Below are 22,390 nucleotides of genomic sequence, written 5' to 3' on the forward strand. Positions count from 1 at the left end.
AAAAAAAAAAAAAAATAAAAAAAAATAAAATAAAATAGGGCTAGAACTGCTCTTCTAGGAGTCCTGAGTTCAATTCCCAACAACCATATTATGGGTCACAACCATCTTTAATGAAATTTGATATCCTCTTCTGTCATGCAGGCATAGATGCAAGCAAATGGAACACTCATATACATAAGTAATCTTAAAAATAAAATTAAAACTGACCAAAGAACTGAAAAAACATTTTGCCAGAGAAGATAGCAAACAAGCATATAAAATGATATTCAGAATATTACTAGGAAATTGTAAATTAAATCAAGACACCACTATACACTGTTTGGATAGCCAAGATCAAAATATTGGCAATAGCATGGAATAACAGAAATGCTCATTGCTGGGAGAATATAAAATAACACAGCCACTTTGGAAGTTAGTTTGGCTGGTTTTTGGTTTTGTTTTGTTTTGTTTTATAAGATTTAATTTATATGAGTACATTGTAGCTGTCTTCAGACACACCAGAAGAGAGCATCAGATCTCATTACAGATGGTTGTTAGTCACCATGTGATTGCTGGGAACTGAACTCAGGACCTTTGGAAGAGCAGTCAGTGCTCTTAACTGCTGAGCCATCTCTCCAGCCCCTTGTTTTGTTTTGTAACAAAGCTATATGTAGTCTTAACATATGTTCCAGCAGTCATGTTCCTAGGTATTACTCAAAAGAATCAAAATATATACATACCCAAACCTGAAAAGGAATATATATGAATATATTCACAATTGTCCCCAAAGCAACCAAAATGTTCTTCACAAGGTGAAAAGATAAACTGTGATATATCCATACAATGGAATGTTATCTAGCAATAAAACAAAATAAACTTCACACACAGGAACCTCACTATGTATTCCATATTGCAAAAAGCCAATCTGAAAAAGCTATATGGTACCAACTGTATAAAATTATAGTTGCCAGTGTCCAGGAAAAATGGGGAAAGGTGTTAGTGAAACTAGCCTGTATGACATGATCATGGATTTAACTTTTAGAAAAAAAAGATGGGAGAGGTGAATTCATGTGGGTGTCTAGGACCAGAAAGTTCCACCAAGCATTTTGAAGGGACAGCTTGACTGACCAGAAGACATGGTAGCATTCAGACACATTGGGTAAGTTAGCATAGTTCAGCTAGTGTTTGTGTAATCAGCTTACTGTCTTAGGGAAACTCAAAAGAAATCCTGCCTCTACCTTTTCCAATGACTATAGGAGACACGCTGAGGCTACGAACTATTCTGGAAGCAATACAGAAGCACATCCATTCTTCCTCCCTCATCTTCAAACTAGCTCAAGATGCATTCAAGATTGCTACTCCCACAGACAGCAGTACAGACAGCACTCTGCTCAACGTGGCCCTGGAGCTGGGGTTACAGGTACGAGTGTGACACCACTGTCCCAGCTTTAGGTTTCTCCAAGGGGAATGAACATGAGCCATGTCTGGATCTTTCTGTCTTCCAAAACATAAGTGCCAGGGTAGACAAAAAATAAGGACTCTATAAGAAGTGGCCTCCATTTAAAGTTGGGGCCAGAAGGAAAATCGCTGTAGGCACTGTAGGATCCCCATCTTCTCTATCTCTACCTTCCTTCAAGTCAATCAAGGTATGACAAGAGTCTTATCAGCCAGGCGGTGGTGGCGCATGCCTTTAATCCCAGCACTNGGGAGGCAGAGGCAGGCAGATTTCTGAGTTCGAGGCCAGCCTGGTCTACAGAGTGAGTTCCAGGACAGCCAGGGCTACACAGAGAAATCCTGTCTCGGGGGAAAAAAAAAAAGAGTCTTATCTGTTGTCAGTCTTGAGGAAGCCCCATGTCTAGTGAGAGGGGTAGGGAGAAATTAAACATATCCACACAGAGAGAAAGGACCACTAACTAATTCAACAATGCAAATCATTTGTTATTGAGCTGGAAATGTATCTCATTTGGTAGCGTGCTTACCTACATGGAATAAGATCTAGGATGGACCCTACTATTGCATAAACTGGGCAGAGTGGGATACATCTCTAATGTCTGTTCTGGGAAGGTAGCTGCTGAAGGATTAGAAGTTCTAGGTCATGGAGAATTGAAGGTCAGCCTGGGCTAATGAGACCCTGTCTCAAGCAAACAAAAAAATACCTATTCCATAAAAGAACAGTATGAGGTAGAAGGGAGGCGAGGATCTCATCTGTTAGGTGTGGCCCACTGGAAATGCCTCTTTTGTGTCTAGGTGATGCGGATGACCTTATCAACCCTTAATTGGAGGCGCCGAGAGATGGTTCGATGGCTGGTTACTTGTGCTACAGAAGTGGGTGAGTCTCACATCTCCCTCTTCCCCCTGGGGAGTTTCTAAGCCTGACTTTTGGGACAGGACCATGAATCCTTGGTGCTGTCATATTTCTATTCCTGGTGGCCTGGGAACGGATGTGCTGCTAGAAGACTGCCTCCGTGTCAGCCAGCCTAAGCTCTCATTGCTTGGACCATACCCTGATGTCAACAGCACTTTGACCCTCTGTGATTAGAGAAATGTCTGAGAGAATGCTTTCAGCCACCAGTCCTCACGTGCTCCCTAGGGAGGGAGTTGGCTCAGTGGTTTGGTCCCAGTCTCTGTCTATGCTTCTGAAAAACCACAAACAACCTGGCTTGGGAACCATTCTAGAACCCAAAGCCCCAGCACTATACTCTCCTCAAAGGCACTACTTGGGCTAGAACCCCTTGGGAAGCCTAGGGCCCCACCTTGAGGCCGCAAACCTGGGGCTCTGTTGTTTCATATTTATGAAGAGCTGAGGGTGCAGCAGAGACCTTCTGGGCTGGGATGGGAAGAGACCCCCAAATAGAGTCTGGCCATTTGGGATGCTCCTCTTACCCTGTTTACCTCAGATCATCTCAGGACTGCTAAGGAGTAGGGAGAACTCGTGTGCAGGCCAAGTTCAGACCCCAAATCTGGGCAGACTTGAATTAGGACCAAGTAGCCACTGCTGACCTCAGGATCTCCCTGACAGGTGTGCGGGCCCTGGTGAGCATCTTGCAGAGCTGGTACACACTCTTCACCCCAACCGAGGCTACAAGTATTGTGGCTGCCACAGCCGTTTCCCACACCACTATCCTGCGCCTCAGCCTTGACTACCCACAGCGGGAGGAACTGGCTAGCTGTGCTCGCACACTGGCCCTACAGTGTGCTATGAAGGATCCACAGAGCTGTGCCTTATCAGCTCTTACACTTTGTGAGAAAGACCACATTGCCTTTGAGGCAGCCTACCAGATTGCCATTGATGCTGCTGCCGGTGGCATGACTCATTCACAGCTGTTCACCATTGCCCGCTACATGGAGCTCCGTGGCTACCCGCTACGTGCCTTCAAGCTGGCCTCACTGGCCATGAGCCATCTTAACCTGGCCTACAACCAGGACACCCATCCAGCCATCAATGATGTGCTCTGGGCTTGTGCTCTCAGCCACTCTCTGGGCAAGAATGAACTGGCAGCTCTCATCCCCCTGGTGGTGAAGAGTGTGCACTGTGCCACAGTGCTCTCTGATATCCTGCGTCGGTGCACAGTGACTGCCCCAGGCCTGGCAGGCATCCCAGGCCGCCGCAGCTCTGGAAAGCTCATGTCAACAGACAAAGCCCCACTGCGCCAGCTACTGGATGCAACCATCAATGCCTACATCAACACCACACACTCCCGTCTGACACACATCAGTCCCCGCCACTACGGAGAGTTCATTGAGTTTCTGAGCAAAGCTCGTGAGACCTTCCTACTGCCCCAGGATGGTCACCTGCAGTTTGCCCAATTCATTGACAACCTCAAACAGATATACAAAGGCAAGAAGAAGCTGATGCTGCTGGTTCGGGAGCGCTTTGGCTGAGAAAGTGGATCACTTGCTGCTAGGGCAGCCTGAGCTTCCAGGTCAGGACAAGGACTCTGAAACATCTGTCTACCCTGAGAGGACTCAGTACCACAGACCTAAGGATGGGAAGAGTCCGACATTCGCCAGTATTCCTGCCTCGGCAAGCTTCTCACTCCAGCTCTACAGTTCCTGAGGAGCTGGACCCTGCAGACCGGTCAGAAGCCCCCACAACATGTCACCTCACGCCCCTATATCCTGCGTGTCCTGGCCATTGGCCCCACTCCCTTGGCAAACACAGAACACTGTTCCGTCTCAGGGATTGCTTAACCAGAGAAAACAGAAGCATTTATGGTACTGTAAATACTATAGTATATGTGTCGTCAAGCATTGTAAAGCTGTAACTATTTATAATTCCGACTCTGATTTGACGGGCACTTAAAGTAGCTGTGGGTGGGAGGATAGGCTTGTTTTCTGAGGAGACTCACAACCATTTCTCAGGTTTCCTGTACAGAGTATATGCTGTTGGCAGTGGATAAGTGGGGGCAGCAGGGAGAAAAATGGACAGTTAAAATCCAAGTCTTATATGTCAGAAACTGTGGCCTGAAGATAGGACAACTAGCCTAGTGGTCATTGAGGGGCAGAGGTCAAGAGTGGCTTAGATATTTGTCTCAATGTTGTGAACACAGAAGCTCCGGCCTCTGCCTCACACACTCCAGGAGCCTGACGAACACCTGAATAACAAGTGCAGGGAGAAGACGAAGGTCCAGGAAGCCGCTGAGCTTACAAGATACATCTGCTCTGGTCACCTTTATGTTAGAGAATCTGCTCTCATCTCCAGTGTGTATGTGTGTATATCTGTATGAACATGTGTCTGTGTACAAAGATACACGTGTGCATGCCTGTGTCAGTTCTGTTAATTGTGTGACATGTGTTAGACTGGGTTTCATTTGTGAGTGATAATGCATACCTAAGTGTTAAGTGTACTCATGTCTTCATGTTTAGTGTATGTGTGTATCTAGGCTCACACGGGTACCTATGTGTAAACATGTTTGTCTCTGAATGTATGCCTGCTGACCATGATGTGTCTTTATGAGTGGTCTCTACATGTAATCTGTCAGTGTCTTCACACTTGAGGATCTGCATGAGTGTGCCTTCCTTCTGCCAACTCTCTCTTGCCCATCCGTCCCTTAGTCTCTTGCTAGCTGAGCATTGTTACGCATCCTGTGCCTCCTCTGTTTACCTTCTCTCAGCAAACACGTTTCTAAGCACGTGTCCCTCTGCTCTTAAGACTGGCCACTTTTGCTCCATGGTTCTTTTTTTACACAAACGTGTTTTCTTCCTCCAACTCTCTACCTCAAACTTCCTCTGCCTACTCTCATCATAATCTCATTGGTAGCTCACTCGGAGGCTGAGGCTGGTATTCCTTTAGCCTTCCCTTCCTAGTTTCTAGTTCTAGCGGATAAGCCCCACCTTAGCCCATGCTGACCTCCACAGTGTATCACGTTTGTACTACTTCATGACCCCTATGCTTAGCCTGGAATTATAGGAGGTAGCAAGGGCATTCAGAAGACTCAGTTGGATACAGGTGTCTTCGGTGTTGACTGTTTTGTCTTAGTTCCTGAGTTGGGTGGGGTTTGATAGGGAAGGGGGGGTGTAGCTAGAGAATGGACTAAGGGCCTTTCTGTCTGACTTACTTTATTTTTCTCTTTGAAACCTACTTGTCATCTTTTTTATTCCAAGCTGACCAGTAAGTTGTATTCGCTGTTTGTGGCTACTAATAAATGTGTTACTGTCCAGCCAAGGGCCCCTACACTGTCTCAGCCCAATGGGTTGGCAAAAAAAGGAGAAGCCACTCCCATTTCTGTATCATGATTGCCCTTTTTTAGCAAGTATGTGAACTCAGTGCTTTTCTATGAATAAATCATGGCTCACAGAAACGATTTTTCTAAAAGCAGAAATTGTGTTCTCTCAGTAAATGAGGCCCTTCTCTCCTTTGATGGGACAGGGAGCTGGTTGGGCCTACACAGACATATACAGTAATGGACAGTTGGAAGATTCCTCACATCACACCCATGTCCATAGCTCTAAGGCACCCCGAGACTCTGACCTAGGAAACAGTACTCTCCTAATATCACACGATGATCAGGAGCACGAGAGTCTGAGAACATCTGTGGGAATACTCAGAAGATAACACACAATGAACTTAAATGCCAGAGGACCCCTTGGCTTCAGAGACCTTCTTGCCTAAGGCTACGATCTTAAGCAACCAAGCTCTGTATGTTTCTGCCCAACCATACTACGGCATCAAAACTGAAGTCTCCTTAGTTCCTGTTTCCTTTAGCTCCTCTTTCCCTCCTGAACACTGAAGTGTTTTAGCATCTTCTGTGCCCCCTTTTGAGCTTCTTCTCCTTCCTTCAGAGACACACAGCCCTGTGTTACAGGGACCCAGACCCTTGTCTATAAATGCCATAGCTCCAACTACCTGGAAAGCTGTACCTATTATCATGTCACTCCTGAGCTTGCATGGCTGTTAGCATATGGGTAGTTTGAGCCTAGTGTTAATGCTGTAGTGTGTGCTCTGTCTTCCCTGATACCTGAGCCCCAGACTGCGGGAGAATATGCAGAGGAAGAATAACAAAAGGAACAAAGGAGCCAGGCCTGCTGGTATCGCCTTTAATTCCAGCACTTGAGAGGCAGATAGGTGGATCTTTGTGAGTTTGAGGCCTCGTGTGTGTGTGTGTGTGTGTGTGTGTGTGTGTGTGTGTGTGTGTGTGTAAGAGAAAGAGAGAGAGAGAGAGAGAGAGAAAGGGGGTGGGGGCTGGGCAGGAAAGAAGGGGGCTTCAGAAAGAACTGAGGATAAGGACATAAGCCTTTACAAAGGAACATGCTAGACTCCAACTCTGGAAATTTTATTCTCCTGGAAACAATCTCTGTTGGTGGCACTTGAGCAGAAAGGCATGTACTCAATTCTGTCGAAGCAGACGTGAATGTTTGTGTACAGCATCCACAAAGGCTCCTACACGTTCTGGGTCCATGTCAGGGTAAAGCCCATGCCCTAGGTTGGCAATGTAGCGTTGAGGCCCAAAGTCATCCAGCATTTGCTGCACCAGCCGACCGATCTCTTCCTAGAGAACCAAGAGGGCACTGTCTACAGGGAGGCCACAAAGCTGCATCCTCCCTCCACACACGTGCACAGGAGGGCTTCCACACAGTGTGACCGTCATTAACAACTTATCAGACGCCTCATAGGTCCCAAACATTAAGAAAATAGAAGTGAGGTGACTCGGCAGGTCAGGTGCTTGCTATGCAACCCCTGATGACCTCAGTTCAATCACTAGGACCCATACAAAGGTAGAAGAAGAAAACTGACTCCACAAAGTTGTCCTAGACCTCCTCATATGCACCATAGATACAGACCTAACACCCAACACACAATAATAAAAAATAAATATTACCAAAAAATACAAATGAGAGCTGGGTGTGATGGGGTATATCCATAATCCTAGCACTTTAGGGGAGAGAGGCAGGAAGATATGTTCCAGGCCAACCTCCGCAATACAGTGAGGTTGAGGCTAACCTGGGTTACATGAGACTCTGTCTCAAAACAGGGAGGCAGGGTTAGGGACTTAACTCAGTGGTAGAAAGCCTGCCCAGCAAGCACAAGGTTCTGGGTTGAGTCCTTAGCTTCAAGGAGTGTCCGTGGGCGGGACAGACAAATGGACAGCCACAAAAATAAAATTTAAATTGAAAAAATGTCCTGCTTTCTTAGAGTTTACATTGTGTGTATAGAATTGAGGAAAGGAGAGACAGGTATAATAAACCATACGCATGTGATTCCCAACTATTGCACAGTACACAGAGAAAACTTTGTACACATATGTTGGACCCAATTATTACCTCAGATGCATACAAGGCACAGGGATCCAGGTTCCCCTGCAGGGTCACTGCCTTCCCGACACGTTCCCTGGAAGCAGAGCCATTGCCACAGTCTCGCTGCATTATTTGGGGATTTTACCCCCTCCACCTCAGCCTCTCCTGCCCACTCCTCCATCACTCACCGGGCTTTCTTTGGAGCCACTGTCCAGTCAAGTCCAACTACCTCATAGCCAGCCTGGGCCAGCTCTTCCAGGGCAAAATGTCCATCCTTAGCAAAAATGATCTGGAGAGAAAGAGCAGATCGCTGATGCTAAGCCTTTCTTGGGTGCACTTTTGCTGCCCTCCAGTGGTGATTTCAGTTTATGCAGGCTGAGTGCTGCAACCTTCACTCCACCTGTCCCAGTCCTCACCATGGGCACTGGTGCCAGGCCTGCCTTCTGCAACCCAGCCTTCACTCGCTTGGCCACATCACGAATATAGGGCAGTGCAAACTTGCTGAAGAGCTCGGTGCCAAGATGTCCTGCGTGGGACTCAAAGAGCTGCAATGCCTATAAACAGGTGACAAGAAAAACACACAAAGAGGAAGTGCCTCAGGCTCCACAGACACATGATATCTTTTTTTTTTAAAGATTTATTTATTTATTATTTATTATATGAAAGTACACTGTAGCTGTCTTCAGACCTCCAGAAGAGGGCATCAGATTTTGCTACGGATGGTTGTAAGCCACCATGTGGTTGCTAGGATTTGAACTCAGGACCTTCGGAAGAGCAGTCGGCACTCTTAACCACTGAGCCATCTCACCAGCTCCGACACATGATATCTTAATTCTCCTCAGGTGACTTTAAACCCTGACACATTCCCTGAGGCACAACAAGTTTTGCCTTAAAAGAAAAAATAGAAGCCAGCAGCGGATGTGCACACCTTTAATCCCAGCACTTGGGAAGCAGAGGCAGTCTACAGATTGAGTTTCAGGACAACCAGGGATAGAAAGAAAGAAAGAAAGAAAGAAAGAAAGAAAGAAAGAAAGAAAGAAAGAAAGAAAGAAAGAAAGAAGAAAGAAGGAGGGAGGGAGGGAGGGAGGGAGGGAGGGAGGAAAGAAAGAAAGAAAGAAAGAAAGAAAGAAAGAAAGAAAAAGAAAGAAAGAGAAAGAAAAGAAAAGAAAGACAGACAGACAGACAGGCAGGCAGTGGTGCACATACTTTAACCCTAGCACTTGGGAGGCAGAAACAGGTGAATCCAAAAAAATAAATAAATAAAAAAAAATAGTTTTACCTTCTCCAGACCCTCAGACCTTAAAGCCCTGCTGAGTCTCAGGAAGGGCTAAGAATCTACATGGTTCTCAACCTGTGGGTCACAACCCCTTCTGAGCAGAATGACCCCCTCACAGGGGTCGCATATCAGATCTCCTGTATACCAGATATTTACATTACAATTTACAACAGTAGGAAAAGTACAGCTATGAAGTAGCAACAAAATCATTTTATAGTTGGGGTCACCACACCATGAGGAACTGTATTAAAGGGTCACAGTATTAGGAAGGTTGAGAACCACTTAGATACTCTAACCAGATCATTGGAGGAAAAGTAACATCCCTGCTTTCTCCAGTTTGGGAAACCATTTACCTATTTGTCCCTAAAGACTCACCTGAGCACCAGCAGCCACTTGTCCTATTAGGTATGGGACCAGAGCATCAGCGAGTATGCCAAGCAGCTTGTGACTGGCCTGTGGCCTTTGGTAGAGCCATCGCTTGGCCTGAGCCATGGTGCTTGAACTGCCGCCTTCAATCATGTATGTCATCAGGGTCCACTACAAAAAGATGCGGATGGCAGACATAGGATCCCTTGTCTATTCCAGATCTAGGGGCCTGACCTCTCCATGCTCCATCCACACCCCTGGCCACATTACCGGAGCACCAGCAAAGCCAATTAGTGGCACACGTCCAGCCAGCCGTTGTCGGGTAAGGGTGATGGCTTGGAACACATAGCTTAACTCTGAAGCCGCTGCTGCTGGATCCCGTAGACGCTCTAAGTCCCGCTCTTCTCTTAATGGCTCTGGAAAGCTGGGTCCTTTGCCAGGTACCATGGTCACCTCCATGCCCAATGCCTTAAGGGGGATAAAATATTTGGGTACACAACCTGGAACTCAGAGGTTTCTGTTCAACATATGCAACAAAGAAAAGACTAAACCCCCCTGCAAACTCCATCCCTAGTGTTTGCCTCTTCCCGGTTATGTATTTAAACCTGACAGGACAGAGGATTTCCAATGAGTGCCTTCCTCCCTCTCCCCTCTTTTTTTAAAGTCCACAATCCAGGATCAGGATTGAGTACCTGGGGTACAACAAGGATGTCAGAGAAAATGATAGCAGCATCCAGAGGAAACCTTCGTAGTGGCTGCAGGGAATAGCAAGTAGGTTAGTAAGGAGACACACTGGGGGGCATGAACCCCACCCTGGTTCGTGGGGCCCTCACCTGCAGAGTCAGTTCACAGCAAGCCTCGGGAGATCGGCAGGTGCTGAAGAAGTCCTGGGCAGCCCTGGTTTCCCTAAACTCTACAAGGGGAGATGGAGGACAGGACTCAGCCACGAGGTCTTCCAAAGTTACTATTTTCTCCTGAAGAACTTCACAATCTAGAATTTCAGGTTTTATCTAGACCACAGCTTTGCCCCTGACCTGGTAAGTAGCGGCCTGCCTGTCTCATGCACCAAACGGGAGTATAGTCTGTTTCCTCGCCCCAGGCTGCTCTCAGGAACGTGTCATTCTTCAGCTCCGGGAAATTCTGGAGTCTGGAGATCAGGTGAAAGGTACAGGTAGGAGTAAATGTCATTATGCTAGACTGGGATTCGGGGAGGGCACGGGTTCAGTCGGGCCGTTATCTGCCTCCTCCAGACCTGCTTGCAAACCATGGCTCCCCGCCCACCGCCTCCCCTCTATCAAGTGGCGCACAAGCTCCCAGGAGGAGGCCCCACTAGGGCCTCTTTCCTACACATTTGTCCACTTTCCAAAAACTCAAAGAAACTGGAGGGACTAGGGAAGTGGAATGAAGATCCAGTAAGGGGATTAGGGGAAAGGAGTTAATCTGGGGAACCGAGTGGCAAGCTTGAGAAGCTGAGGATCCCCAAAACGAGAGAGAAAGGATCAAAGCTGATGGTCCCAGGTGCTAGTTAGAAGTTCTGAGTCACCTCGAAAGTCTCGGGACGCAGTACCGCACGGTAGTCCCTGGAATGGAGACTGCGGGAAGAGGGGGGCAGGGAGCGGAAAAGGTTCTGTTCCATGACAGCAAGATTTGGAATCTCAGCGACTTGGGTTCGGACTTGGAGAGCTCCAATAAAAATAAGAGTTTAAGGACATATCCCTGAATTGGAAGACTCGGATCAGAAAGCAACGTAGCCACAAGCGCGTGCAGCAGAAAACTCACCCCAACCCGTTCGCCTCCATGGTAAACAGTAACTGAGCGGTCTCCGCTTTAATCTGAGGCTCCGCCCCGACAGCCAAGGCCCCGCCCCTTCCTGAAGAGAACCCTGGGCGGCGCCATATTGAGAACCACGTGACCGATCCAATGACAGCTGTGGGGCTGCCCTCCCTGCTGCCCGTAGGACCCAAACAATTTTTTACCGTAAAGTCCACTGTTGCGACGCAGTAGCAAATGCCCCCAAAAGAAATGACTTCCCAATCCATGTTAAAACTTTTCTCATCTGTGGTATAGAAGACTTAGCACAAGCCTCGCTCTCTCTCCCGTCCATGAGTCTCACAGTGTTGTCTGGCTGTATAGGAACCGAAGATTTTAGGCTCTACATTTACACTACTAACCAATTTGTAGAAATGGTAAGAGTGCTGAGCAGGCCGGGCGTGGTGGCTCATGCCTTTCATCCCAGCACTCGGGAGGCAGAGGTAGGCGGATTTCTGAGTTCGAGGCCAGCCTGGTCTACAAAGTGAGTGCCAGGACAGCCAGGGCTACACAGAGAAACCCTGTCTCNAAAAACCAAAAAAAAAAAAAAAAAAAAGAGTGCTGAGCAGGACAGGAACTGCTCTAGCAATCGTCTAGGAAGCCAAAAATCGCATTTAAGTGGGCAACGATTATTAGTCTCCTGGAATTAGAAGCAACAAATAGCATCTATCCAGAACGATTGTACATTCCTATCAGTGACTGGAAAAGGGGTCATTCTACCAAACATTTTAGTCACACGCCCCCTAGGATAGATAGTTGAACAATTTTTATAAGATTTCTCAAGCCTGGCGTGGTGGCTCACGCTGTCAATCCCAGCAGTCGGATCGTAGAGGTGCAAGGATCTTTGAGTTTGAGGCTAACCTGGTCTACAGACTGAGACAGCCAGGACTACACAGACAAACAAAACAACACAATAACAACAAAAAGATTTCTTCAAATGTAATATTCGTTGGGGACGGGGAGACAAAGACAGGACTCGAAATCATCAGAGTGGGTCGAATAAAGACTGAACAAGGATAGAAGCACTCGGTGGCGGGTTACAAAATAGGAACACCTGACACTATGGTGGTAATACGTTGTGCATTTAATCTAAAACATACGGTAAGGTAGGGTGGGAGGTGGGGCCGGGTGTGGTGGGAAGCTCTGCTTGCTGTCCCCTGGCTGCGGCCGGCCAGGGTTTCCCTGGAGGAGTCTCACTTCAGCGGCTTCGCTATGGCCGGCCCTGGCCCCAGTGCGGCGCTTGAGTCCCCGCGGCAGCTCCTGGGTCGCGTGCGCTTCCTGGCGGAGGCGGCGCGGAGCCTCCGGGCCGGGCTGCCACTGCCTGCGGCGCTAGCTTTCGTGCCGCGGGAAGTGCTCTACAAGCTGTACAAGGACCCGTCGGGACCCTCGCGCGTGCTGCTGCCCGTGTGGGAAGCAGAGGGCCTGGGGCTGCGTGTGGGAGCCGTGGGCCCTGCCCCGGGCACAGGCTCTGGACCCCTGCGCGCCGCCCGTGACAGTATCGAGCTCCGGCGCGGCGCCTGTGTGCGCACCACCGGCGAGGAGCTGTGCAATGGCCACGGGCTCTGGGTGAAGTTGACCAAGGTGCGCCCCGGCTGGTAGGGACCCCACAAAAGACCCCTGGGTCTAGCCAGAGCCCTGGTTGTTCCGCCCCCTTATCCCATAATGAGCTGGCATTGCTTTCAGTGCTCTTTGCCCCGGGCTGGGCTGGGCGAGCAATTGAGTTGATTTCTGTCCCCATCTGACTCGTCCCTGCAGGAGCAGCTGGCTGAACACTTGAGTGACTGTAGTCTGGACGAAGGCTGGCTTCTAGTGTGTCGACCAGCAGAGGGCGGAGCCCGCCTTGTACCTATTGACACTCCCGACCACCTGCAGCGGCAGCAGCAGCTATTTGGCGTGGACTACCGGCCGGTGCTCAGGTCCTGCAACTCAAAGGACGCTATTTGGTGTCTGGCGGATGCGAAGGGTTTGGAAACACAACCAAAATCTAAACCTTGGGTTGTGTGAGAGAGAGATTTGGGTAGAGGTAGGGTAAGAACTGGCAGAGATGAGACCTGAAGGGGGATGAGGCTTCTAGAGGCTTGGAGCTAGAGCTCCAGGGCTCTAGATCCTGAAGGTGGTGTCCTGTTTCCCATACCTCCCTCCTCATTTACTCCACTCTGTGCCCACAGATGGGAACAGGTAGTGGACCTGACCTACTCACATCGCCTGGGGTCCAGGCCTCAGCCAGCAGAGGCATACACAGAAGCTATACAAAGGCTACTGTGAGTTATCTGGACCGGGGTGGGAGAGGAGGGAGCAGGGCCTGAATCCAACCTAATTAGGGGCTTGGGGCTATTTAGCTATGTGCCCCCAACATGGACATATGAGTGCGACGAGGACCTGATCCACTTCTTATACGACCACCTGGGCAAAGAAGATGAGAACCTGGGTAGTGTGAAGCAGTACGTGGAGAGCATAGATGTTTCTTCCTATACGGTGGGTACTGGACTCCTCCTGTGCCTAGATACAATCACATCCCTCAATGCTAGATCCAGAACTCCCATCACCAAACTAGGGCCAAACCCACGTCCCCATAGGCCATACTTAGTCCCACTACCCTTGGAACCCCTTTAAGGAACCCCAGACACCCTTCCTACCCCACACCCACTCCAACTCTGCTGTCTCTGTTCCCTGACCCAAAACACATGCCCAGTGTGACAGCACCTCTCTGCCCCTACCTTAGGAGGAGTTCAATGTGTCCTGCCTGACAGACAGCAATGCAGATACCTACTGGGAGAGTGATGGGTCCCAGTGCCAACACTGGGTACGGCTTACCATGAAGAAAGGCACAATTGTCAAGTGAGTGGGCTCTGGGCATGACAGGGTGGATGAGCCATGTGCTGCGGGTGCCTAGAGACTCATTCGCATACATACTCTGGGTCCTCAGGAAGCTGCTACTCACAGTGGATACCACAGATGACAACTTCATGCCCAAACGGGTAGTAATCTATGGGGGTGAAGGGGACAACCTGAAGAAGCTGAGTGACGTGAACATTGACGAGTGAGTAAGCTGTCCTGGGGTGGGGGGCGGGACCAAGCTCAGCTTGAATGGAACCCCAGAGGTTCCTGAAAGCCTGTGGCAGCAAATATCTGAACTGCTTTATACTTGGCTCCTAGGACCCTGATCGGGGATGTCTGTGTATTAGAGGACATGACCGTCCACCTTCCCATCATTGAGATCCGAATCGTTGAGTGCCGAGGTAGGGCTCAGGACTATAAGGAATTCCAGGATGTGGGTGAGGGCAGGCTGATAATGTGGAGAGGAGAGAAGAGAGTGGACTTGGAGTTAGGGTAAAGCTTCGTGTCTTAGTCAGGGTTTTTATTCCTGCACAAACATCATAACCAAGAAGCAAGTTGGGGCGCCCGGGCATGGTGGCGCACGCCTTTAATCCCAGCACTCGGGAGGCAGAAGCAGGCGGATTTCTGAGTTCGAGGCCAGCCTGGTCTACAGAGTGAGTTCCAGGACAGCCAAGGATATACAGAGAAACCCTGTCTCGAAAAACCAAAAAAAAAAAAAAAGGAAGTTGGGGAGGAAAGGGTTTATTCAGCTTACACAGTCACAATTCACATTCATCACCAAAGAAAGTCAGGACTGGAACTCAAGCAGGTCAGAAATCAGGAGCTGATACAGAAGCCATGGAAGGATGTTCTTTACTGGCTTGCTTCCCCTGGCTTGCTCAGCCTGCTCTCTTATAGAACCAAGACTACCAGCCCAGAGATGGCACCACCCACAAGGGGACCTCCCCCCTTGATCACTAATTGAGGAAATGCCTTACAGTTGGATCTCGTGGAGGCATTTCCTCAACTGAAGCTCCTTTTTCTGTGATAACTCCAACCTTTGTCAAGTTGACACAAAACTAGCCAGTACACTTCGGGACCAGAGATAGTATACAGTACTGGGTATAAGCCAACCTTAGAGCCGTAGAGGTGGTTGGGCTCATCTGAAAGGAGCTGGGCTGGGATCCACAGGCATCCCAGCAGCATAGAGATTGAATGAATATATTTGAATTGTGATAGAATCTCTGAAGCCTCCGTAGTTAACAGTGACAAAATGCCCACTGCTGGTAGCCATTCCCAGGTCTGAGAACCAAGAAAGCAGCAGGCTCAGTAAAGAGCCATATCCTGACACCCCCCATCCGCAGATGATGGGATTGATGTCCGTCTTCGAGGGGTAAAGATCAAATCATCTAGACAGAGGGAGCTGGGGCTGAATGCAGACCTGTTCCAGCCGGCCAGTCTGGTTCGATATCCACGCCTGGAAGGCACTGACCCAGAAGTACTGTACCGCAGAGCTGTTCTTCTGCAGAGGTAGGTATGGTCCTGACCTTGCAGGCCTCCCTCCCTTCCCTAAGCCTTGGGAATCTGCATGGAGGAGGCCCCAAAGTCTGGTAAAATAAGTTATTCTGCTTCGAGGGCCAGAGCACCTCCTGAGCCTCGCTTCTGTCCCTGTGGATTAGACACTGGGGTCTTACACCCATGCCTAACTCTTTATCTTACCACACTACCACAGATTCATCAAAATTCTGGACAGTGTCCTGCACCACCTAGTACCTGCATGGGACCACACCCTGGGCACCTTTAGTGAGATTAAGGTGAGTCTGGGCCTGCAATACTTATCGGGGCACTGGGCTACTTGCCTAGTTTTCATTCTTTTTTTTTTTTAGATTTACTTAATTATTTTATTTATATGAGCACACTGTAGCTGTCTTCAGACATACCAGAAGAGGGCATCGGATCCCATTACAGGTGATTGTGAGCCACCATGTGGTTGCTGGGAATTGAACTCAGGACCTCTGAAAGAGCAGTCAGTGCTCTAAACCACTAAGCCATCTCCCTACCTCCTTAGTTCTTTTTATTTATTTATTTATTTATTTTTATTTTGGTTTTTCTGTGTAGGGTTTCTCTGTGTAGCCCTGGCTGTCCTGGAACTCACTTTGTAGACCAGGCTGGCCTCAAACTCAGAAATCCGCCTGCCTCTGCCTCCCGAGTGCTGGGATTAAAGGCGTGCGCCACCATGCCCAGCTAGTTCTTTCATTCTTTAGCAGAAAGTTCCTGGAACCCCTCTGGAGCTAGACCCTTACTGGTTCTGAACCAAGAACAAGAAGAAAGCCAGACATGAGTGGCCAGAAGTTAGCGTTTGAGGGGCTAGTTTCCAGATAGGCTGCGAAGTAAGCAATAGACAAGCCAGGCATGATGGCACACGCCTTTAATCCCAGCACTTGGTAGGCTGAGGCAGGTGGATTTCTGAGTTCGAGGCCAACCTGGTCTACAGAGTGAGTTCCAGGACAGCCAGGGCTACACTGAGAAACCCTGTCTCGAAAAACCAAAAAAGAAGAAGAAGGAGGAGGAGGAGGAGGAGAAGAGGAGGAAAAGTAACTCCTCCCTCAGGCGGGCAGCTGTGCCCTGAGGGTCCCCGAGCTCCACATGACCTGAGGAACCCATACAGCTAGCTCTGGGTGTGACATGAGGCTAGAAACTGGCTGACGGGAAGCACAGTCTCTTCTCAAGAGATTTGTGTAGCAGGCTGTGAAGTAGGGATTTTTCTCTGGTCAGTGGAAGTCTCAGAAAGCTTGTGAGAATGTTAGATTTGTGTTGTTGTTCCAAATTTCCCCTTCATGGTTAGTTTAAAGGAAAAACTAGAGGCAAGAACAGAACGGACTAGACATAGACTGCAATGGTGGAATTGGGTCTAGTTGTAGAAAGTCCCAGGGCCTACACATAAGCCGATTGCCCACTCATTCTGCCCTGGCCACCTTTCCTCACCAGCAAGTGAAACAGTTCCTACTGTTGTCACGCCAGCGGCCCAGCCTGGTAGCACAGTGCCTGCGTGATTCAGAAAGCAGCAAGCCCAGCTTCATGCCGAGGCTGTACATCAACCGCCGCCTTGCCATGGAACACCGTGCCTGCCCTTCTCGGGACCCTGCCTGCAAGAATGCTGTCTTCACCCAGGTCTGGACCAGACTGAGGGAGGGTCAGTAAAGGGCAGAAGGGTTCGGTTCAAGAGAGAGTTGGGCAAGAATAGGGACAGCTCTTTAACACAGACTTCCCTACAGCTCTCACTCCTTCCCACCTTCTCTTGCTCCCCAGGTTTATGAAGGCCTCAAGCCTTCTGACAAGTATGAGAAACCCTTGGACTACAGGTATGGCGTGAGGGTAAAAGATGGCACACAGTGCCTGCTACTTCTCGCTGCCACACTCTGTGGTCCTTTTCCTGGCTGGTCTCTGGGCCTGTTAATGTGCCTGAGGCCAGCCCTGGCATAGTGGAGATCCATCATCCCTGTTTACAGGTGGCCCATGCGCTATGACCAGTGGTGGGAATGTAAATTCATTGCAGAAGGGATCATTGACCAAGGTGAGGCCTTGACATGGGTTCCAACTGTTGACTATTAGGGTGTTAGAGCCTCGGGATCTGAGGTGCCCAGCTGAAATCATTTGTCATTTCAGGAGGTGGCTTCCGTGACAGCCTGGCAGATATGTCAGAAGAGCTGTGCCCCAGCTCAGCTGACACCCCTGTGCCTCTGCCCTTCTTTGTGCGCACAGCGAACCAGGTAATTGTATTCCCAGCCACTACCAAATTTCTGCCATTTCTGCAAACCTCTAGAAAGCCTGATAGAGCTGGAAGGGGCAGGGAGGGAATTGCCTGAGGCGGCCTCTGCACCGAGGGAGAGGAGTGGACAGGAATGTCCACGATGATGGGGTGGGGCAGTAGACTTCTGGTAATGTCTGTGTGATACTCTAGGTAGGGAAATAGGGTCTACCACATGCCCTGCTAACAGCTCTGTCTCTGGGGCAGGGCAATGGCACTGGTGAGGCCCGGGACATGTATGTGCCAAATCCCTCTTGCCGAGACTTTGCCAAGTATGAGTGGATTGGACAGTTGATGGGGGCTGCCCTTCGGGGTAAGGAGTTCCTGGTGAGTAACCCAATCGTCACCCTGTCAGCTGAGCCCAGGTCCCACAAAGGAAAGGCCAGCAGACCTGGTCAGTTCAGTAAGAAGACAGCAGTGTTTGTCACGCAGGTCCTGGCCCTGCCTGGGTTTGTGTGGAAGCAGCTGTCTGGAGAGGAAGTGAGCTGGAGCAAGGACTTCCCAGCTGTGGACTCCGTGCTGGTGAGTAGGGCTCCGACCCACCGCTCCCCAGTACCTGTGTGACTCCTGGGGCTTCAACTGATAGCTTTGTTCTGGTAACTCCTAAAATCCTTACCTCCAGCCCTCACTTCTTTCCTTAACCTGGGTCCACCCATGCATTAACTCAAGATGGTACTGTTGAGCCTTGCACTCTGCAGACTCTGCACCTTATCCCCAGGCCACTGCCCTCTCAGGCTTCAGGCTCAGAGCCACGCTCTATCTACCTCTGCGGTAGTTATCAGGGTCTTTATCGGGGTTTGTATTTGTTCTGGATTTGGGGTTTTTTTGGGTTTTTTTTTGCCTTTTGTAAAAAAGCATATGTGTGTGTGTGTGTGTGTGTGTGTGTAAGAGAGAGGAGAGAGAGAGAGGAGAGAGAGAGAGAGCAAGAGAGAGAGAAGAGAGAGAAAGAGAGAGAGTCGGTAGGTGTATGCACTATGGCGCACGTTTGGAGGTCTGAGGACAGCTTTTGGGAATTGATTATCCCCATGCAGATGCAGGGCTTTGAACTCAGGGCATCGGGGTTGTTGGCAAGTGTTTTTATGCACTGAACCATCATGCCAGCCCTGTTTTGCTTCCTGCAGTAGGGTCTCACATAGACTAGGATATGTAGCTGAGGATGACCTTGAACTCCTGATCTTCATGCTCTACCTCCTAAGTGCTGGGAATGCACGCACATGCAGCCATGCTTAGGGTTACTCTTAGCTCTGATCCCCAGCATCCTGTCCAGCCTCTCCCATCTCATACTGTCCTGGTTCAGGCCATCTTTCCTCTGTTCCTACCATGTATTATAAAAGCTCGTGTCCCTGCCTCTATTCTTATCCACCTCATGCTGCCAGGGTAATTCATCTCACTCATTTAAATCATTCTATGCCTCTGCTCTGGGCTCAGGATGGAGCGAACCATGTGAAGGCCTTTCATGGCTCCTGTGTCTCAGCCATTTGACTCACACTCAGGCCCTAGCAAGACATTCTTTAAGCCTTTGGATTTTTCATCTTTGTCCAAGATGTTCTGTCTCCCAACTTCCCTTGTGACCAAGCCAGTGTCTGGCTGTCCTTTGTGTGCCGCGTCCTGCAGGTGCCCTCCCTAGGCTCCAGGGCTGGCTGCTGCTTTCCCAGCTCTTTCCTGGCCTCTGCACTCCCCGTTACGGATGGGGAGAGACTGTCCTGGTGGAAAGCTGACCGACAGCCCTGCCTCTCCCCAACCCCAGGTGAAGCTCCTGGAAGTGATGGAAGGAGTGGACAAGGAGACTTTTGAGTTCAAGTTTGGGAAGGAGCTGACATTCACCACCGTCCTGAGTGACCAGCAGGTCGTGGAACTGATTCCTGGGGGCACGGGCATCGTGGTGGAATATGAGGACCGCTCCCGTTTCATCCAGCTGGTGCGGAAGGCACGGCTAGAGGAGAGCAAGGAGCAGGTAGGAGAACGGGTGCGGCGGGCCCTTCCCTTGACACCAGAGCCCACTGGTAGGCGACCAATATCCACCCTAATGCTGGCTTCCATGACTGCGCCCCATTCCTGTTGGTCAGTGAGTACAGAGATGCCCCAGTGTACGCTGAAAGTAGTGTCCAACTTTCCCAGGCAGGCTTCTTCCTCCTCCCTAGGTGGCAGCCATGCAGGCAGGTCTGCTGAAGGTGGTACCACAGGCTGTGCTGGACTTGCTGACCTGGCAAGAGTTGGAAAAGAAGGTGTGTGGGGACCCAGAGGTCACTGTGGATGCTCTGCGCAAGCTCAGTGAGTTCTAGGCAATACGGCAGTGAAGCCAAAGGGGCGGGGCTTAAGGACTAGCAGAGTGAGAGCTAAGCATGAACTCCTGCCTTGGCCCCTCCAGCTCGGTTTGAGGACTTCGAACCGTCTGACACACGAGTGCAGTACTTTTGGGAGGCTCTGAACAATTTCACCAATGGTCAGTAGAGGGCAGAGTGCTGCTTGCCTTGCCTTGGGACCTGGCTTGTGGATTAAAGAGAGCGGGCGGGAACTTAGAGAACTTCCTTGTCAGTGCAAGCCTTAATTGTCTTCTCCCCGCCCCCGCCCCCCCCCCGCCCCCCAGAGGACCGGAGCCGTTTCCTGCGCTTTGTCACCGGCCGCAGCCGCCTCCCTGCTCGGATCTACATCTACCCGGACAAACTGGGGTGGGTATGAGTACAGAGAGGAGCAGAAGGTGCCACACACACACACACACACACACACACACACACACACACACGCACGCATACACGTTATTCCACAACTTCCTAATCCTTTGCCCTTCCCACCTTGCAGCTATGAGACCACAGACGCCCTGCCTGAGTCTTCTACCTGCTCCAGCACGCTCTTCCTCCCACACTATGCCAGGTGAGTCTCCCGAGGTGGGAGGGTTGCTGGCAGGGAAGGGCACCCTGGGAGCAGCAGAGATGCCGGACAGACCACCTTCCTCCTTCTATAGTGCCAAGGTATGCGAGGAGAAGCTCCGCTACGCCGCATACAACTGTGTGGCCATCGACACGGACATGAGCCCCTGGGAGGAGTGAGACCGTGCCCTAAGCGCGTCCTGCTGCCCTCACCCACACCAGCCCGGTTTGGGTCTCAACAGAGATGACGGGTTCAGAAATGTCAGCACAGTGGGCCCTGTACCTGAGTATGGTTTGGTCGCAGTGGGAGGCGAGGCGTGAGTTGACACTGACGCTCCAGTCCCCACAGACCCACGAACCCTACTGTGCTGGGGCTTGCTTCCCTAGGTATTTAGCCTTGGTGAGAGGGAATCGCCAGGCCTGAGCTACTTGAAGGGGGCGATCTAGCTCCCCAACCAATGGACTATGTTTTGGTTTCCCCCATTCCCCGTTTTTTCTATTCATGGCTTCAGCCATGGCTCAAAATGTTTAAAACCTGGTAGAATGGTACTTTGAGCAAGGGCAGTGACAGAGTAAGGTCATCTTCGTTGGTCACGGGTCCCTAAGAAAGAAGCCCCAGTTGAGTACCCATCCCTTGCATACTAGCCTCCTTCCTTCCATAGCAGAGGTGTGTGAGCTTTGTTCTTCCCGAGGCTTGGCACGGACTTCCGCTCAATACTCCGGCTTTACCAGCAGCCAAACTACTGTCTTCTGGACCATATCCAGCCCAACTCCATCGCTCCTTCACCCCCAAGAGTTCACAGCTGAGGGGCCTTCTGCCCTCTCTGAAATTTCAGTGGTTGCTGTTTCCACACTCTAAAATAAGGCCTAGATGTTAAACTTCCTCTAAGGGCCGTGCACACCCTTCCATTACCCTCAAGAGCCTCCATGGCACTCCTGTAGGACGTCTTACATTGGGGAAATTGAATAAATGGAGAAATTCGTTTCTTTAGAATGTGCTTTTGGGATCCCTGCTAAACTCATGGCACTCCTAGAAAATCGCTGTGTCCTAGAAGGAGCTCCGGGGCTGCCGCCCTGCTGATAGCAGGGGATGTGCGCCTGATGGGAGAGGTAAACTTCACAGTGACACAGTGGGGCATCTGGAGCCTAGCCTGGGAATGAGAGCTCAGAACAGAGGACAGAAGGCTGGGTTTTTGAGTTGATTGTGGGATTCAGAGTCTGGAAGCTCGCCTCCAGCAGCAGATGAGCAGAATGACGGCACATGGAGGGTGAAGCTGGGGTAGCTGATGAGCACCCCGATCCTGATACACTTGGGAGCCCCTGTCTGCCCCCAGATGCCACAAATCTAAAGTCCAGAGACTCTAGCCCTGTCTTACCCCAAGCACTTCCACCCTGAAGCACAATGCACTAGACAGCCATCTTGGTGTCCTGGTACAGTGTAAACAGTCAGTTGCCCACCAAAGCAGACTGAGCCCTAAAACTCTTTCCTAATGTGTCTTCTTCAGCTCACCATGCCATTGAGAAAGCCTCTTCACATGGCTGTGTGCGCGCCCAGACCTATCTTTCCACACACTGAGCCTCCTGGGGCAGCCCCATCCTGCCCATGTGCTTTGAGGGACCCACAGGAGACATACATGAACACCCTCCCTCCCAGGGAGCCCCAGCACCTGCACACACACACACCCACCAAACTCTGCTTCTCAGAAAGCCCCCTGGCTCCATTGGGGAAGGAGT

At 50.1% G+C, this 22,390-nt stretch overlaps 3 protein-coding genes across 3 annotated transcripts in view; 2 read left to right on the forward strand and 1 right to left on the reverse strand.

The window, feature by feature from the left end:
• The window catches only part of Zswim5 (zinc finger SWIM-type containing 5), a 109,379-nt gene extending 103,596 nt beyond the window's left edge, over positions 1–5,783 (forward strand). Inside the window, exons 12-14 of the mRNA XM_021160422.2 lie at positions 1,236–1,399; positions 2,227–2,308; positions 2,999–5,783. Coding sequence (XP_021016081.1) covers positions 1,236–1,399; positions 2,227–2,308; positions 2,999–3,861 — 1,109 coding nt within the window. The 3' untranslated portion in view covers positions 3,862–5,783. The remainder of the gene's footprint in view (positions 1–1,235; positions 1,400–2,226; positions 2,309–2,998) is intronic.
• Positions 5,784–6,731: 948 nt separating this feature from the next.
• Urod (uroporphyrinogen decarboxylase) lies at positions 6,732–11,211 on the reverse strand. The gene is made up of 10 exons (XM_021159345.1): positions 11,135–11,211; positions 10,390–10,502; positions 10,189–10,268; positions 10,048–10,110; positions 9,626–9,823; positions 9,365–9,526; positions 8,130–8,267; positions 7,902–8,002; positions 7,741–7,807; positions 6,732–6,968 (listed from the first exon to the last, which is right to left on the reverse strand). Exons 1-10 carry the CDS (start codon positions 11,152–11,154, stop codon positions 6,807–6,809), a joined length of 1,104 nt encoding a protein of 367 aa, XP_021015004.1. The 5' UTR covers positions 11,155–11,211; the 3' UTR covers positions 6,732–6,806.
• Positions 11,212–12,292: 1,081 nt separating this feature from the next.
• Positions 12,293–21,652, forward strand: Hectd3 (HECT domain E3 ubiquitin protein ligase 3). The gene is made up of 21 exons (XM_021159751.2): positions 12,293–12,745; positions 12,920–13,080; positions 13,333–13,425; positions 13,504–13,639; positions 13,887–14,002; positions 14,091–14,204; positions 14,321–14,403; positions 15,346–15,511; positions 15,714–15,795; positions 16,970–17,152; positions 17,291–17,343; positions 17,491–17,555; positions 17,648–17,751; positions 17,997–18,116; positions 18,222–18,311; positions 19,537–19,743; positions 19,931–20,060; positions 20,158–20,232; positions 20,377–20,458; positions 20,589–20,660; positions 20,752–21,652. Exons 1-21 carry the CDS (start codon positions 12,377–12,379, stop codon positions 20,834–20,836), a joined length of 2,586 nt encoding a protein of 861 aa, XP_021015410.1. The 5' UTR covers positions 12,293–12,376; the 3' UTR covers positions 20,837–21,652.
• Positions 21,653–22,390: the final 738 nt, after the last annotated feature.

This window comes from Mus caroli, chromosome 4 (genome assembly GCF_900094665.2).
Source record: "Mus caroli chromosome 4, CAROLI_EIJ_v1.1, whole genome shotgun sequence".
Lineage (NCBI taxonomy): Eukaryota > Metazoa > Chordata > Mammalia > Rodentia > Muridae > Mus > Mus caroli.